The sequence below is a fragment of the Lagenorhynchus albirostris genome, chromosome 6 (assembly GCF_949774975.1).
Source record: "Lagenorhynchus albirostris chromosome 6, mLagAlb1.1, whole genome shotgun sequence".
Taxonomy (NCBI): domain Eukaryota; kingdom Metazoa; phylum Chordata; class Mammalia; order Artiodactyla; family Delphinidae; genus Lagenorhynchus; species Lagenorhynchus albirostris.
In genome coordinates, this window is record NC_083100.1 from 69,567,869 (window position 1) to 69,586,038 (window position 18,170).

The following is an 18,170-nucleotide window of genomic DNA, read 5'->3' on the forward strand; positions in this document are numbered from 1 at the left end:
CCTCTTAAACTCACTGGCATGAGGTTTATCCTCACCCGTCACTAAAATGTTTGGCTCTGCTCGCGTCAAAGTCCCTAACCTCTGTGTTGCTGAGTCCAGGGCTCAGTTCTCCCTCTGAGTCTCCCATTCCCTGTCAGTTGATCATGCTTCTTCTCCCCTCCTCTGTGTTTCCACTCTCTCCTAGATTTTTCCTTCTGCACCTCCACATGCTCCCTCCCATTCTCTGTAGGGGCTCCTCCTCCTGTCTGACTTCTATTTTTAACATCTTTATTGGAGTATAATTGCTTTACAATGGTGTGTTGGTTTCTACTTTATAACAAAGTGAATCAGCTCTACATATACATATATCCCCATATCTCCTCCCTCTTGCATCTCCCTCCCACCCCTCTAGGGGGTCACAAAGCACTGACCTGATCTCCCTGTGCTATGCAGTTGCTTCCCACTAGCTATCTATTTTACATTTGGTAGTGTATATATGTCCATGCCACTCTCTCACTTCGTCCCAGCTTACCCTTCCCCCTCCCCGTGTCATGTCTGACTTCTGACCTTGGACTTCAAGGCTTCATCCTAGAACCTCTTCCTTCTTTCCCCCAGGTGATCTCATCTACTCCCATGGCCTTAAACACCATCTATAACCTGACAACAACACCCAAATTTATATCTCCAGACCAGACCTCTTTCCTGAACTCTACATGCATACGTGCAACTATTAAGTGGACATCTCCATTTTGATGCTATTAGCATCTCAAAGTAACATCTCCCAAAACTTTTTAATCCCCTCAAACTTATTCCTCCCTTAATACATCTGGTCTCAGCAAATAGCAATTCATTTGTTTTTCAGTTACTGAGGCCAAAATTCATGCAGTTCTCAACTCCTCTCCCTTGTTCACACTCAACATCCAATCGGTCAGCAAATCCTATCACTTCTACCTTCATGTTCTTTCAGAATTTGGTCGTATCTCAGCACCTCCACTACTACCACCCTAGTCCAAGCCGCCATCACCTTTCACCTGCAATATTGCAAAAATCTCCCTATTTCTCTTCTTACTCCCTGCAGTGTATTCTCAATACAGCTGGCAAGATAACTGTGATAGACAGAATTCTAAACTGATTCCCCAGATTTCCTCCCTGCCCCGTGTGCTAATCTCTACCTAATCTCTGAGATTGTGGATATAATGGATTTTATCCTGGTGGTTAGGTGACGTTATATGATGGCATAATCAGCTTTAAGAAAGGAAGATGACCTGGGTGAGCCTGATCTAATCACATGAGCCCTTAAAAAGCAGAGTTTCTCTAGCACTTAACCGTGACACTTAACCTCCTAACATAAGGCATTATTTATTTACTGTTTGCTCCTATGTCTCCCCCCCATTAGAATGTAAGCTTCATGAGGGCAAGAATTTTTTATGTTTTGTTCACTCATATCTCTAGTGCTCAGAACATTGAAGAACAGAGTGGGTGCTTTCCTAGAGCTGTCGTAACAAATACCATACACTGAGTGGCTTAAAACAACAAAAATTTATTCTTCCACAGTTATGAAGCCCAGAAGTCCAAAATCAAGGTGTTGTCAGGGCCATGCTCCCACTGAAGGCTCCAGGGAAGAATGCTTCTTTGCTTCCTCCAGCTTCTGGTGGTTACTGGCAACCACCTTGACTTGTAGCTTTATGACTCCAATTTCTCCTTTCATTGTCACATAGCCTTCTTCCCCTTCTGTCTCCACATGGTCCTCTTCATTTTCCAAGTCAGCAAAAGCATATCTTTGCATGACCTTCTTATAAGGACACTCCCTAATCCCGTACGACCTCATCTTAACTAATTACATCTACAAAACCCCTATTTCCAAATAAGGTCACTTTTTGAGGTTCCCAGTGGACATGAATTTTGGGGGGTGGGGAAACTATTCAACCCAGAACAGCTTGACAAACATTTGGTGAATTAAAGAAATTATCTTAGAGCTCATGTAAAAACATATTTTTTTTTTTTTTTTTTTTTTTTTTTGCTGTACGCGGGCCTCTCACTGTTGTGGCCTCTCCCGTTGCGGAGCACAGGCTCCAGATGAGCAGGCTCAGCAGCCATGGCTCACGGGCCCAGCCGCTCCGCGGCATGTGGGATCTTCCCGGACCGGGGCACGAACCCGTGTCCCCTGCATCGGCAGGCGGACTCTCAACCACTGCGCCACCAGGGAAGCCCTAAAAACATATTTTTGATGAACATTTTTTAATGTTACTTTAATTCTGATTAAAATTCTTATATTCCTAACTATGGGGTCAAGTCATCCACTACTAGATCACGCATACCTATTCGTAGAGTATAGTGCCAGCAACTGTTTGATAAAATAAATTCATCCTTTCAGCTTACTTACAGACCAGTGGAGACATGACTGTTCAGATTAAATATTTACCTAATGATAGAAGATTACTTGATTAATTGGCAAACTATATGGTATAGAAAATAAGCATTGAAGAAGATGTTGTTGTAGCAAAGTGTAGTGTACGGAGTGAGGGGTAGTTCCAGAGGCATGAGGAGGGACCATGAAAAACTGAAGGCCACAGATGCCGATTGTTTATTTGAGAAGTAGGCTGATAAATACAAGAAGAGAAATGGGAAGATGGCTGCCGGAGCCCACAGGGTCAGTAAGTATTTATTTGATATGGGTACACCCTGTGCATGCTTATGGACGAAATGAAGATACTGAGAAGAGATGGAGATGGAGGGAGAAGAGATGAAACAGAGCCCCTAAGAAATCAAGAGGACCAGGATCTGAGGCCCGGGGAAGGTCCACTTCTGCCTCTGAGTGCTGAGGGGAGGGTTAAAGAGTGGAGGAAGGGACAGACAGAAGTGGAAAGCAGTAACAAACAAGCCCCTGTGGTGGCTCTAAAGGAGGAATCGCTGAACCTTTTCATCGGACAAGTTCCCACTCTTTTGAAAATGTGTACTGCAGGGCCTGAGTTATTCAAGATTTTATGTTTAAGATCTAGGAAACATGAAAAAAAAAAGGTGTGGGGGGAGAAAAGAAACCTATTATAAAGCTTGCATGGCTACTTTTTATGAGTGTAGGGAAAAGATGATGAGAGTTACCAGTTGTACCATGGAAGAGAGGAGGAGGGGAGTACAACCTTCTTTCTCAGAAAGAGTCACAGAGTTGCCATCCTTAATAACACTCCAGAGAGAAAATTCTAGGGTTTTCAGAAAGAATTGATGCCCCTCTGACTTCGGAACACTAGAACAAATTATGTTCTAATGTAACCTACCAACTGTCCCAGGTCCAAATGATACTACCAAGCTGCCTGTTTAGATTATTTGCCAAGATTGAATCCAGACACTTCCAGAAAGTCTAATCCATCTATGCTAACTCACAAAAACTGCCAACAAGCATTTACCATGTACCTCACTCTGCTGCATACTTAGGTTGTTCAGAGCAGTGGTTATAACCACAGGCTTCAGAACCCTATGGCCTAGGGCTTACTAGTCATGAGACTTGAGTCTGGTTACTATCTGCATCTCAGTTTCCTTACCTGTAAAATTGGGATGAAAATAAGTTAATAAGTGTACAATGCCTAGAATAGCCCAGCACATTGGAAGGTCTCTATAAGTATCTGTCATGACTACTTTTTGTATATTTTTAATTAAAAAACATTTTGTTAACAGTCCCAGAGACAGGCATTATAATAATACTTGTTTCACACTCCTGAAAGTTCTGCTGGGTGAATGCTGGAAAGGGCAATTTCTATGGCAGTTTTGTTTTCCAGTGATCGTTTTCCTCACCTCCTGGCAGACAAACAGTTGCCACAGAGAGTAGCCTTGTTGATAATGCCTGTAAATCTTTCTGGAAAGTTCTTCAGTGACTTGGTATTAGAGCTTTCAGCTTCCCCAAATGCTGATGTTCTCTAATCAGTTTTCTTTCCAAACTAATCATTTCTAGCTTGCACTGTGACCTCCCAGTGATGTCTCACTACAACTACTACTGCTCAAAACCAGCCCTTTGCTAAAATAGTTGCTTGTTTCATGGGCCTGTGGGTCATTTATTTATACAGTTAAGACGTTTCCACCTTTCAGCTGTTTCTCATCCCCTTGGATTACACTGGCTTAATGTCAGTGGACATAGTGGGGTGTAAAAGCCTTGTCAATAGTAATTATGGCCACTGTTATCCAGTCCTGATTATTCCCAGAAGAGTCCTAACAAGGGGTGAGGGAGTAACTATAATCAGAATAAAAAAATAGAGCAGGGCTTCCCTGGTGGCGCAGTGGTTGAGAGTCCGCCTGCCGATGTAGGGGACACGGGTTCGTGCCCCGGTCTGGGAAGATCCCACATGCCGCGGAGCGGCTGGGCCCGTGAGCCATGGCCGCTGAGCCTGCACGTCCGGAGCCTGTGCTCCGCAACGGGAGAGGCCACAATAGTGAGAGGCCCGTGTACCGGAAAAAAAAAAAAAAAAATAGGGCAATTTCCATTTCAAAAAGGAATAAAGCCATCCTGATGCCCTGTTTAGTGCTGGCTTCCCATGTGCGCTGAACCTCCTGGCTCTTCACTGGGGTGAGGGCAGGGTGAACTGGATTTAGTTCAGGCAGTCCCTTTGGCCTTGCATTTCTTCACCAGTGGCCATAGACATCTTCATCTTGACCTGAAGTTTGAGACATGAATATTCTGCCCACTTTCACTTCTCTGCCGTATATATTGGAATCTTATGTTGATATTCATATTGTTTCAAGGCAGTCAGAATTTCAGTCTCAGCATCTGTCTTTCAAACTGGTCTTGGGAGCTTTTTGTTTTCGTGTTGCTGACCATTCTGAGGAATGTCTAGATGGGGTTGTCAAGCTACAGTCAGGGCTGGCTGCTTAATTTTGTAAATTAAGTTTTATTCGGAATACAGCCTTTTCTATTCATTTAGATGTTGTCTGTGGCTGTTTTCAGGCTACAATGGCCGACTTTAGGAGTTGCAAAGCTAAAATATTTACCATCTGGCCCTATAAGAAAAAGTTTGCCAACCCCAGGTCTAGATATTGTTATCTTACGGCCGAAAGAGACCTTCTTATTTTACAGGTAAGTTGTGTAAATCCTCACAGAGACGTGATGAAGACTGAAATCACACTAGATGTTTCAGCAGAGAAATTTGATATAAAAATTGGTTACACAAATTAAAGAGCAAAAGAAAAAAATATGAGGTAAGTGAGAGACAGGAGCTGTAGGAAGAAGCTATCTCTAGGGCTTGGGAAAAAGGAGAAGAGGGACATAGAAGTTCTGGGCTCTAAGCTCCAAGGTGTGTGAGGCATGCAACTGAGAGGCAGGATGCAACAGGTTCAGGTATAAAAAGAAAAGCAGGAGGCTGGGACAGGTGCTCCCTTGGGGCACCTGCTGACAGGACCAGCAAGATAAAGGGAGTCCCTCCTCCTGTCCTACTGACTACACTCCTCTGTGTTTCCCTATCGGCAGGACCTAACAGGAAGCCTACAGAGGAAGGGGTCTGGGAAACACAGCTGTAGACCCCCTTCCCAGCACTACTGAGCAAAGGATAGAAGTGTGTGTTTGAGCTGATAGACAACAGGTAAACTACGGTCACAGGCGTAGAGAAGTGAGAATGCCTGGTGACAGCGAGTGGAAGGCTGGAGCCTGAGGCTCCTGTCCTCACTCTATTTAGACCCAGCTGGCCCAGTGCACTGCTTTCCTACTTACCAGTCTCTTGGAGTTCACGACGCTCACATTTAGAGCTGTGTTCCCTTGTTTGTGCTCTCCTGTTTATGTTGTCTGGCTTTTATCTTTTCATTTGACAAATATTTATGCCTTCTACAGCCAGGCACCATCTAGGCCGTGCTGAGATAACTAGCAAACAAAACGTAACAAAACACAATCCTCCTGGAGCTCACAGACAGTCAAGAGAGGCAGATGATAAACAAGTAAAAACTAGAGTACGTTAGATGGCATCACTGCGGAGGAAAAAAAATGTCAAGCCAGGAAGGGCGATACGAAGAGAATTTCTTAACCACGGGGTTGTAAATGTTAGTCCAGGAAAGGAAGGTGACATTTAAATAAAGACCTAAAGGAGGTAGGGAACAAGCTTTGGGCACATCGGAGGGGAAGAATACTCCAGGCAGAGGGTGTAGCAAATTCAAAGTCTCTGAGGCAGAAGTGGGCCCAGTGTGTCTGAGGAAGAGCGGGGAGGCCAGAGCAGATGGAGTGGAGGGAAAAGAGGAGAAGGAGGGCGGAGTCACGACACGGACAACCCCTCGTTGTTTCCTTTTTTCCAAATGTTTGCTGTTCCGGAAAATGTGCATGGTACCAGTTGGTTGGCCTTTCAGAGTAGACCTTTGAAAATATAGCGATTACATCCCTAACAAAAGTTTGGTCATCTGACACTCTGATCTTTGAGTAAATGCTTAGAGCACACAGCTCCAGGTTCAAGGGCTCCAGCTCAATGGCAATGCATTTATCAGATGCACTTGATGTCCCTGGGATGTTTCTCTTATTGAGAAGGGAAATCTGGTGATAGTGATTATATTTTAATGTCTCCTGTGTATAGTAATCAGAGAAGTATCACTTTTCACAATTCCTCTAATTCCTCTCAAGTCCAACATGTTCCCTCCATGTGAACGCTGTGGATGGTATTAAACTTGTCGAAGGAGGAAGTGATGCTCGTCAGTACTTAGCAAATGATTCAATTGTACTTATCCTAGATGCTTTCTCAACGTGATGCTCTTATGCTTTCCTGTTAGGATCGTTTGGGATTTGAACACAGTGAAAGTTAATTAGCTATTATTTTATTGCAGTGAAATTCCTCATCTCAGCAGCACTGCTAGGTACTCCAAGGGAGAGACTCTTTCATCTTTGTATCCTGATTGCCTAGCACATGCTTGGAACAAAATAATAATAAATAGTTTGACCTATCTGGAGGGCTTCCTAAATTTTAAATCCTGAGCTAAGAACTTTGCATACATTATCTCATTTCATCATGGCAGATCCCTAGGGGCTAGATAGTGCTATTATTATCATTTTATAGATTACAAAGTTGAGGTTTTGAAAGATCCAGTAACTTTCCTAAGGCTCCCGTGCAAGAATTAGGCCTGGGTTCAAATTCAGGCTCTCTGATTTCAAAGCCACCAGAGACCCAACCCCTTATTGGTATTTGTTGAATCATTGGTGATGGGTAGCAGCCCGCGTGTGCTGCTGGAGAATAAAGGATGTGAGCAACTTTCCAGTCAATTTCTTCTTCTGCCTTCTTGATTTCTCTTCCTCTGTCCCAATGTCAAGGCTGCTATTTTGCTAGAGCAAATTGTAAAGTAACACTCATTTTATTTCCTTAGCATCAATATAAAATATTAACTGATTAGCATATGGAACACAAGAACTCTATAACCAGATCTCTATTCCCCATGTTTAACAACTTTATGAGTTTATGAGCTATAAACAGCACTTCTCCTTTTAGTTGCATTTCATTAGCCATTTATTTCCCCAAACAGTTTCTCTTTCTGAGGTAGAAATATTTTATATCACAGTTTCATACAGACCAAAAAAGGTTATTATTAATGAATATAAAAAAATTCAAAATATCCTGTAATCATAAAATAACCATCGGTTAAAGCAAGACTATTCTGTGGAACGACACCACTCTCTTACTTAGAATTCTGGAATTCCTTTTATTCAGAAAAGAGTTTGATCCTACAACCAGGGCTCATTAAGATAGCATACACTTTGATGAGAAATTATTGTTAAGTTGAACCATTTTAAAAGCTGTTATTCTGCCATTTTTGATTGATAAAAATGGCATTTTCATATGGTTCAACCTAATAGTTGGTGTCAGCAAAACAGTAAAGTATAAAGCTGTTAACCGTTTTTTGATTTTTAAATTCAAGGAGACATGAATCTAGGAGTTTCTGTGGAAACTGATGGGTAACATATGATTAGCTGCTCTGCTTGGCTAGCATAATGCTTTAAACTGATAAGTCAAATAAACGATATGTCCCAGGCCCACCAGGAAGACCACACTAGCAGCCCAAGACCTTCATCTGTTGTTGCACGGGTGCCCTGTCAGGGAGCAATCAGACAAGGAAAGGGAAATGTGGGCGTGTCCTCTGGTGTTTGACAGAATAGGTTGTAACTTGGCAGTAAACTATGAACTTGCTAAAGGTCAAAACCTGGACTTGGCACTCACGTCTCACAGAACTCGCTTATCTAGATGTTTCGAAAGCATCTTCCAGTTTGCGCTGCTTTTCAAATGACAAGGCAAAAAACAAGGAACATTTGTTGCTCTGCTTGTTCCAGTTTTGCAGTGGTGTTTGGGGTCTGGGGAGCCAGGATAGGGAACCCGGCTTGAAGGTCGTTGTAAAGGAGCTGAGAGAGGGTAACACAAGCCAAGGGTGGCCCGGGCCTTGCACCCATGTCCTGGGCCATAGCAAGAACACGGCCTGGCATCAGTATGGATATCTGAACATCAGCAGATGGATCGAAATCACGCTGAGCCCATTATGAGCAGAAGGGAGTCTGAATCTGGCAGAGATGATGGGTTTAGAAAGGCTGAGGCCTGATGAGAGGATGAGCCCAGTGACATCTGAGGCGAAGAGGCAGGAGAGGTAAGTGCCCAGCAAGGAAGAGCGGCATGCAGGGCAGCAGGTGACCTCACAGGGGATTTTTGTCTCCGTTATTTTATTATTCCAGATTGAAGTGTGTTGTCCTTTAAAACCTGGGCAAATACCCTCATGTGAGATAACACTATATCTGATCTATATTGTAGGTATGCAGTTCATTCTCACAAAATCAAGAGTCAGTGATAGACACTTTATGTTGATATGTCTGTCTTGTTATAGATATGTATGTCTTAGTATGTGTGGACTGCTGTTATAAAGATAGCAGAGATTGGGTGACTTAAACAACAAACATTTATTTCTCACGGTTCTGGAAGCTAGAAGTCCAAGATCAAGATGCCAGCAGATTCGGTGTTTAGTGTCTGGTGAGGACCCGTTTCCTGTGTCCTCACATAGCAGAAGGGGGAGAGAGCTTTCTGGAGTCACTTTCTAAAGGGAACTAAACCCACTCATGAGGATTAGTACTCATGATCGAATTACCTACCAAGGGCTCCCCCTCCTAATACCATCATCTGGCAGTTACGATTTCAACATGTGAATTTTGAGGGGACACAGACATTCAGTTGGTTGTAATATATGCGTGTGTGTATAAATTGATCTATTTCTATTTACAGATCTATCTAAACATCTACATCAGCAGATAATATTAGGATTGTGAATGTCTCTTACCACTGATACCTTGATTTGTACTAATTTGGGGATGTGTTTTATGTTCATTTTAGACGAATAGCTCTTGATAGCACGGTATTTATCCTCAACAATGATACTCACTTTGTAACTATTTTTATATAATAGGATGATTGGATGAATACAAACAACTGAGGGTGTTTAATGAACAAATCCAGATTTGTAATTTTGTAGTCCAACATGAGTTTCAAATATTATTTTCTGTAGCACAAGGCTTTACTTCTTATTTAAAGGTTAAACTCAAGGACTGGCTTTACTCACTTGCTATATTTTTGCTAACAAACACAAATATCTTATTAACTTTCAGGGGAGAAATGCAGGATTGAATTGAAAGACAAAAGTTTTTAAAAGAATATTTTACTTAACAAACTAGGCTTATACAAAATCAATAAAATAATAAAATAAAGGGTAGCAACTTTATCTATCGAAGCTGAAGGTTTTATAGGCAGAAACAAAACTATGTTGTCAGATCAAATCCAAAGAAATAAAACCTTAAGAACACTTTTTTTTTTTTTTTGCGGTGCGCAAGCCTCTCACTGGTGTGGCCTCTCCCGTTGCAGAGCACGGGCTCTGGACACGCACGCTCAGCGGCCATGGCTCACGGGCCCAGCCGCTCCACGGCACATGGGATCCTCCCGGACCGGGGCACGAACCCGCATCCCCTGCATCGGCAGGCGGACTCTCAACCACTGCGCCACCAGGGAAACCCAAGAACACTTTTTGAAAGAGCATTTCCTGTACGAGATCTACTTCTCCACAGGCTGTAAAAAATTAACACGAGAAGATACTGCTGGCTTTGAAATCCCTGAAAATAGCTGCAGTTATAGGAATGTTATGGTAGCGGCTGATTTTGTGAGTGTATGTTTACACGTACATGGAAAATGTAGAGTTTGGAAAAAGACTTTAAGGTATTTGTCATCAGTGGAGGCTCTGGGATTGAGGAAGAGGAATCACACTGGCTTGACTGTGCTTATAGGATGATGCCCTACTCCAATCAACAAAAACTTTTTGTGTGTGTGTCTTTTATGCCATACAACTGTGCTAGATGCTAAGGTTGATGAAAAACAAAAACAAAAACCCCAAACCAATGAACAAAAACCCAAAGCCCTGTCTTCAAAAGAATACATGGCCCAGCTGAGCAGATTACACAGGCAGGCATGGAAAAATAGTTATCAACACAAGTTAGTAAGTGACAGGAGCCCAATGAGTAGCATGGGGGCAAAAGTCAGAGGCCGAATTGAGGTCTTCATGACAGAGGTGGGAAATGGAGGAGGGAGGCTTGTGACAGATGGGGAAGCAGTTGAGGACATGCCAGGAAGTGGCTTAGGACAAGGAGTAGAGTCAGACAAGCCTAAGAAGATCTGCTGGGTTCAGTGGGCAGATCAGTGTGACTAGGTTAGAAGGTTCTTGCAGGGAGAGAGTGAAAATAAGCCTGGAAAGGTCTCACATCAGACTGTGGGGCTGCAACGGCCAGGCTAAGCAGTCTGAATCTCCCTGTAGACAGTGGGGACTCATTGGAAGCTTTTGAGGAAGAGATCACCAGAATGAAAGTGGCATTTTAGAAAGATCATTCCGGTGATGGTGCAGGGCAGGAATTGGATTGGGAGAACCTGATGGCAGGGATATCTGGAGAAGAGATTTCGTAGGAAGAGTCAATAGGGTTGATTGGTTGTAGGGGATGGTAAAAAAGAGGGAGACATCAAAATGATCTTCAGCCTTTGAATTGGTGTCTTCAGTAACAGAATATAAAACCACACAAATTTCCTATGGAAATCTAGTTTTGGAAGGAAGACAATTATTTTAGACAGGGTGTGTATAGGGTTAGAGTGGGGCAAGTCAACTAAGAAGCACTGGAAATGTAAGCGTGGGTGCGGTAGGCTAAGGTGGTGAGAGCAGATATTGTCATTCATCTAAATGGTAAGTATGCCTGAAGCCCTGGCACTCACATTCTCTGGAGTTCCCTGGAAGGAAAACTGTAGAGAGAGAGGAGGAGAAAGCTGAAGACTAATATCAAAGCATCTCTGCCTTACAGGTCAGTGGAGAAAAATAGAGTCAAAGTAGGAGATGGAAAAATAATGGTTAGAGAGTTAGGAGAAGGACTGAGGCTGTCACAGAATCCAAGGGAAAGGTTTCATGTAAACTTTAATCAAATTCAAGGAAAACTGATGATAGAAACGAAGATCTCTGAACTGGGTGATCAGTATATCTTAAAGGTCTTTGCAGAGCAAGAGGGCTTAGAAGTGGACCTCAGGCCCTCACGAAAGGATAATCTAGCCTCATGCCATCCACTGCATGATTGCATTGACTGGGAAGGTGCCCATTCAAATTGAGATACACTGTAATCATCAATTACATATCAGATTTTAAAGACAGTATGAAAAGAAATAATGTGAAAGATCTATTAATAGCATATAAAGACCAATTACACACTGAAATGATAAAATATTTGATATACTGGCTAAATAAAATATGCAATTAGAATTAATTTCACCTTAAAAATGTTTAAATATGGCTACTAGAAAGTGTACTCACACTATATTTCCCTTGGACATTGTTGATCTAGACCTTCGAAATGAAGCTCACTAATGTAGCACCGTGAAAAACACACTCTCGCAAACACTTTAACAGCTAAATGCATTTTTACCCTTTTTCTCAGTCCGAACTCTTTCAAAATGTGTTTTGCATTTTGTCAGTGTATTTCTGTATTTTGTGACTAGTGTATATTGTAGATATCCTTTTTTTTTTTTTATATGCGAAACAGGTTATCCCGTCTTACTGAACATTTGGCTCTTTTTTCCAACCAGCAGGTGATGCTACAGCTGATAGTCGCAGAACCTACACTCTAACCGATTATTTAAAAAATACTTTTAGAGTGAAGTTCTACACCTTGCGATGGATTTCAGGTAAGGATTTTTGGCGGAGAGGGGGCTGATTTTTATGGTTATTTTCATTTTGGTTAGGTTGTGGGGCACTTTTATGGCACTGAGAAAATATTCTTATTTTTTTTTAACCATATGGGAAAGTATTTTTTTTCTACTTAAGGGTGGAAAGGGGGATAAGACAGAAAGAAACTTGAGTATTTCTTTGATATGTACTATAAAAAGTTAAATGTAAATTGAACCCTTTACAATAATGATGGAAAAATGAAGGCATACTAGTGTAATATTCATCAGTTCATGTTTTTCCAACTTAGAAATGCCTTTTTAGTACTTGTGTGAATTTGTCTTAAATTTTTATTGCATGGTTTTTTAGCTTACGAAGATGTTTAAAAGCAACTTGAAATACTGATCTGGCCGTTTTCTCTCTTTAGATCATGAATATCTCTACAAACAAGAAAATAATATCTTGCTATTCAATGCTGAATATGGAAACAGCTCCATGTTCTTGGAGAACAGTACACTTGTATGTTTAATCACATAATTAATTCATGCTTTAAGGGAATTCTGGGGATTTTCTTTTTCATAACCTTTCAAATCACGAGTACTATCATTTCTCATCCTGTTGGACTCTCTCTGCAGCATATGGCACAGTGGATCTTTCTCTTCTTCTTGGAATGCTCCCTGCCTTGGCTACTTTTTAGTCTCCTTTGACGATTCCTCCTCCTCTGCTCATACTCTTACGTGTAAGTGCTCCGCAGGGCCGTGTCTTCACTGCTACCCTCCCTCCTCACTTTGCATGCTCTCCTTCAGCGAATTCCATGCACTTCCACAGCACAGGTGCTTCTCAAATACATGCCTGTAATACTAACCTCCTCCCAAGATCTAGACCTCTGTTTCCAACAGCTTGCCGGTCCTGGCACATGGATGGCCTGCAGTCATTTTAAACTCAGTGTCCCAAGCTAAACTAGTTATTTCCCCTTCCCTCTCCTAGCAAACGGAAGGCATACTAGTCCTCTTCCTGAGTTCCCAATCTTGGTAAATAGCGCCCTCTTCAAAGTCACTTAAGCTAGAAACCTCAGAATCCTTGATTCCTCTGGCATTCCCCTTATTTAGCTACTCAACAGAACCCATCAGTCCTCCCTTGCAACGTCAAGTGTCTCTCGGATTTCCATTTCCACGGTATAGTCCTGGTTCGAAGCCTTGATTAATCTTGTGACAGTATTCTAACGAGTGTCCCTCTCTCCATTCTGTAAATCAGACCACGGCATTGCCCAAGTCCAGGGCTACTGTAACCCCTCCCCTCTCATCTCATCTCAGCCACTGGGTCACCAGAGCATCTTTGTAAAAGCCAGATAAGATTCTATCACATCCATGTGCAAAAAGTAGTTCAGGGCTTCCCTGGTGGCGCAGTGGTTGAGAGTCTGCCTGCCGATGCAGGGGACGCGGGTTCGTGCCCCGGTCCGGGAGGATCCCACATGCCGCGGAGCGGCTGGGCCCGTGAGCCATGGCCGCTGAGCCTGCACGTCCGGAGCCTGTGCTTTGCAACGGGAGACGCCACAATAGTGAGAGGCCCGCGTACCGCCAAAAAAAAAAAAAAGTAGTTCGTAGGTCTATTTCTTATATCTAGGCCTTGGCTATTTTTCTAATTTTATGTCTTCTCTTTGTCTGACACACCCTATACTGTATTCAGGTTACAACTAACCTTTAGGCAGTCTCTAAATATGCATGCCCTTTCTGCATCTGGGTTTTTACTCCTGCTGTTTCCCCTCCTGAGGAAGTTCTCTCTCTGTTCCTGATCCCCACCCACATAGCCACCTCTCCTTCATTAAAATAAATCCTTCCCTCCCTGATTCGCTAACCCTGATCACCACCCACCTTGCCTCATGGTCATTTGTGTGAGGGAGTGTGCCCCTCTTCTAGACCGGAACCTCTCAGCTACCAGCCACAAGTCTAGAACCGTACCCTCTACACAGTAAGTACTCAATAACGGCAGTTAAATGGAATCGTTCAATTGTTCTTTTTTCTACTTGATTGACAGGATGAATTTGGATTTTCTATGAATGATTATTCAGTATCTCCTGATAGACAATATGTTCTCTTCGAACACAACTATGTGAAGGTAAAAGAAATGCTTTTTTACTGTGACATTTAAAGAATCCTATGAGTACGTTATTTTATAACTGATTTCAAGTCTGTGACTATTTAGGATTGATACCTAAGTAAAACAGTAGGCGCTAAAAACTCATTAATTCGGTATCAGAAGGAGAAATGGTCATTCTCATTCATAAAAGATAAGTCTAATGAATGTTTTAAAAGAAATTCATTTTCAGGGTTTTCAAATACTAAAAAGCTAAAGTAATATTATACATAGATACTAAAAACATAAGTTAATAAAATACAACTTATAATTTAAAAGTATGTGTACATGTCTGACTTGTACATCCAGTAATAGAACCCTTTATTTCCTTTGTCTCAGTTCGACATATATTAAAACTCTCAAGTATTTGCTTTAAAAACAGTTAAACTTCTCATCCTCTAGAAGAGACTCTGCACGGTGACTCAGACCACCTCCCAGCCCCCAGGTCCCACCATATACAAACCGTTCCAAAGGAGCAGCCTCAGAACCGGTCACCAGTGCCCTGCAGGGAGCGCTCAGCTTCCTCCAGTTGCCCAGCCCAACATCAAATTCTCACACACTGAGGAAAGGTTACAGCCTAATCACACATCCTTCTCATGTTTAGGGTGGCTGCCGATCGCCAGGGACTTTCACTGCAGCTTTTTGATTATTCATGGATTTGACAACGGTTGTTGAGTATAGGAAGTTTTGAGACATACCGGAAAGATTAAAAACCTGTAGAGAGATTCTGCTTGAAAACAAAATACAAAGCTGGGAATCCCTACCTCTGCCTTTTTTCTCTAGAATAAATAGTAAATACTGAGTGACCTTATCCCACACACCAGCGCTCCTGTATTCAGGCCATGCCGACCATCCCGTACTCCGTTTCCCATTTTGGGATGGTAACTCCCGCTCGTAATATTTGCCCTGATTCATCGTGCTGGGCTCCATTTCCTGGACATGAAGCCTTGCTGACTATGTTCTGCTAAACCAATCCACCAGGAAGGAATCAGAAGCCTAAGCCAACTTTAACACATCTGTTCCCAGTTAATGAATTAGTGTTTGTTTAATTCAGTGGTTCTTATTGCTGTCTACGGATTAAAATCACTTAAGGAGCTTTTAAAAATTCCTAGTGTCCAGGTCCAATCCCCAGATCAATAAATTGAAGTCTCTGGGGTGAAGCTGTCATCAGTTTTCTTTTTTTGTTTTTTTTTTTAACACGTAGAGTATTTTAATGAGCAACCAGGGTTGAGAACCACAGATTAACAATTTCCCAAGTTAAAGACAAACATATAAAGACTATGAGGTTAAGGTAGAAACAGCAAGGTAAATACCAGCTCAATTTGCTATTTAGCCAAGTTCAACAAGTGCCATATGGTGTGTACTAACGGATGTATTTCACTGGTAGACCTTAGCTGGACAACCATCATTGGTAATTTGTATCTGTTGTATCACGGGAGTTTTCATGTGCGTTTAACTGCTTCTGCTGTTTTCATTCTGTCCCCTTCATCCTGCCACTCTGCCTTTCTGAACCCACCTCGCACCTCCCTCTCTGCACTCACCAAGCTTGGCCAGTGCTTCCCACCCCTGCCTGCTCCTTAGGATCAATCACCTGGGGAAGTTTTTTTTTAAATACAGATGCCTAGGGGCTTCCCTGGTGGCGCAGCGGTTGAAAGTCCTCCTGCCGATGCAGGGGACACGGGTTCGTGCCCCGGTCCGGGAAGATCCCACATGCCGCGGAGTGGCTGGGCCCGTGAGCCATGGCCACTGAGCCTGCGCGTCCGGAGCCTGTGTTCCGCAACGGGAGAGGCCACAACAGTGACAGGCCCGTGTACTGCAAAAAAATATAAATAAATAATAAAATACAGATGCCTACAGCCTACTGCACACCAACTAACTCAGCATAGCTATGGATGGGGTCCAGGCGTGGGTAGTTTTAAGGCCTCCCAAGTGATTCAGTGATCCAAAGTTAAGAACCTTTAAGTGCAAAGCTCTTCATTTTTCTCAAGCATCACTTTCATTCCCATCTAAGGGCCAAAGCATTTGCTATTGCTTCATCCTGGCACCTTCTTCCCCTGCTCATCATATGCTCTCCCTTTTTAGTAATTCAGGTCCAGGCTTTGTTGGTGCTACTCTGTCCCCCCAGCATTCACTCTCTATCACATTAGCTTACTTTCTTCATACGTTTTATTGCCGAGCATTAAATCAAAAGATTACTGAAATAGAGAACTCTATATTCTATTTTACTTCCCGGAGTATCCAGTAGAATTTTCTATACAGCGTAAATGTGTTGACTAATCAACTCTCAAGACACACATCAAGAACAAAGAAAAGTCTACTTTTATTCAATTTCCCTGGAGGTCTACTTCCAGTGCTCTTTAGATGCTACTGCATGGTTTCTCCATGACTGAGCTAGTGCATTCAGAAAGATCAATTCTTAATTTTAAGGTGTAGCTACAAAAAAAGGTAAGTGAGTCAGTGAACAAAACCAAATAATTTTTTTAAAATTAATTAATTAAAAAAAAAGAAAACATAAATAAGTAAGTACCATACAGCCTAGTATGGATGTTCTCATAGCATCTCGCCTCATCGCTTAATGCTGTACCGATAATAATAGTTGCATCGTCTGTGACTTGTTGACAATGTCCAGGAGTCCTGCTAAATACTTCACGTTCATTCTCATGCTCCTGAGATTGTTTCTGTCACTATCCTCATCTTCCTAAAGAGAAAATTGAAGTCTAGAAAGAAACTTGCCTGATATTACATATTGGAGACTTGCCTTCGTCCATTTGGGTTGCTCTAAACATCATAGACTGGGTGGCTTAACAACAGAAATTTATTTCTCAAAGTTCTGGAGGCTGAGAAGTCCAAGATCAAGGTGCCTGCAGATTCAGTATCTGTCAAGGTCTCACTTCCTGGATCATAGTTGACCGTCTTCTCCGTGTGTCCTCACATGGTAGAAGGGTCAAGGGATTTCTCTGGAGTCTCTTTTATAAGGAAACTAATCCCATTCATGAGAGCTTTCCCCCTCGTGACTTAGTCACTCCCCAGGGATCCCATCTCCAGAATACCATCACGTTGGGGGCTAGGATTTCAACATATGAATTGAGGGTAAGGGGGGAATACAAATATTCAGTCTAGAGCAAGACTTGAATCCAGGTTAGAAGACTCCAAAGTTTGTGCTCTTAAACATGATCTTTCCTATGTTCGTGCTTGAACCTCTTTCTGCTATGATGCTTTTTTTCCTTCTCTGTGTGGCAGTCCTCTGCCACTGAGACTCAGTCCAAGAGTCACCTTTTCCATAAGCCTCTCTCCCTCCCCAATTCCTAATTTATGATTCCTGCCTTTCCCCACCCATCTCCATTGCATGCTCTGTGATTCTTTTCTTGTAGTTTATGTCTCCATATCCCCCATTCAACTATGAGCTCCTCAAAAAGAGGGAGCCTGTCTTATCCAGTAATGCCTAATCAAGAGGATAGGTGCCAATGTTTATAGCCTAAATAGACTGATGAGTCTGTTTCGGAAGATTAAGTGAATATACAAACATCTTGGATTGCCCTTTACAACCCATGATAGATCTGTCACCCTGAAATGATCTCAAAACTTCTTAAATCTCTTAATATTTTTAGCCTGTACCACAACTTTTGGCTCTAGCGAGTATTATACTCAGAGGTTTTCCAGAAACAAGCATGGAGTGTGTCAGAATAATTCAGGATTCAAAAAAGAATGTATGACTTGCAAAGAAGAGGAGACAATAAATATTTGTTGACATGAGAGGACAGGAGGGTGATGAATGATAAGTGGGAAATATTTTTCAAGATGAGGGACCTGACAGGTCTTAGCTCTGCGAATACAGCTGGGGGTCTTGGGCTACCTATTTCATCTATTTCAGCCTCATAGGTAAACTTTGATTATTT

General features: G+C 42.3%; 1 protein-coding gene across 1 annotated transcript in view; it reads left to right on the forward strand.

The window, feature by feature from the left end:
* Positions 1-12,091: 12,091 nt before the first annotated feature.
* Positions 12,092-18,170, forward strand: part of DPP4 (dipeptidyl peptidase 4) — a 55,758-nt gene continuing 49,679 nt past the window's right edge. Inside the window, exons 1-3 of the mRNA XM_060151481.1 lie at positions 12,092-12,161; positions 12,569-12,660; positions 14,176-14,256. Coding sequence (XP_060007464.1) covers positions 12,637-12,660; positions 14,176-14,256 — 105 coding nt within the window. The 5' untranslated portion in view covers positions 12,092-12,161; positions 12,569-12,636. The remainder of the gene's footprint in view (positions 12,162-12,568; positions 12,661-14,175; positions 14,257-18,170) is intronic.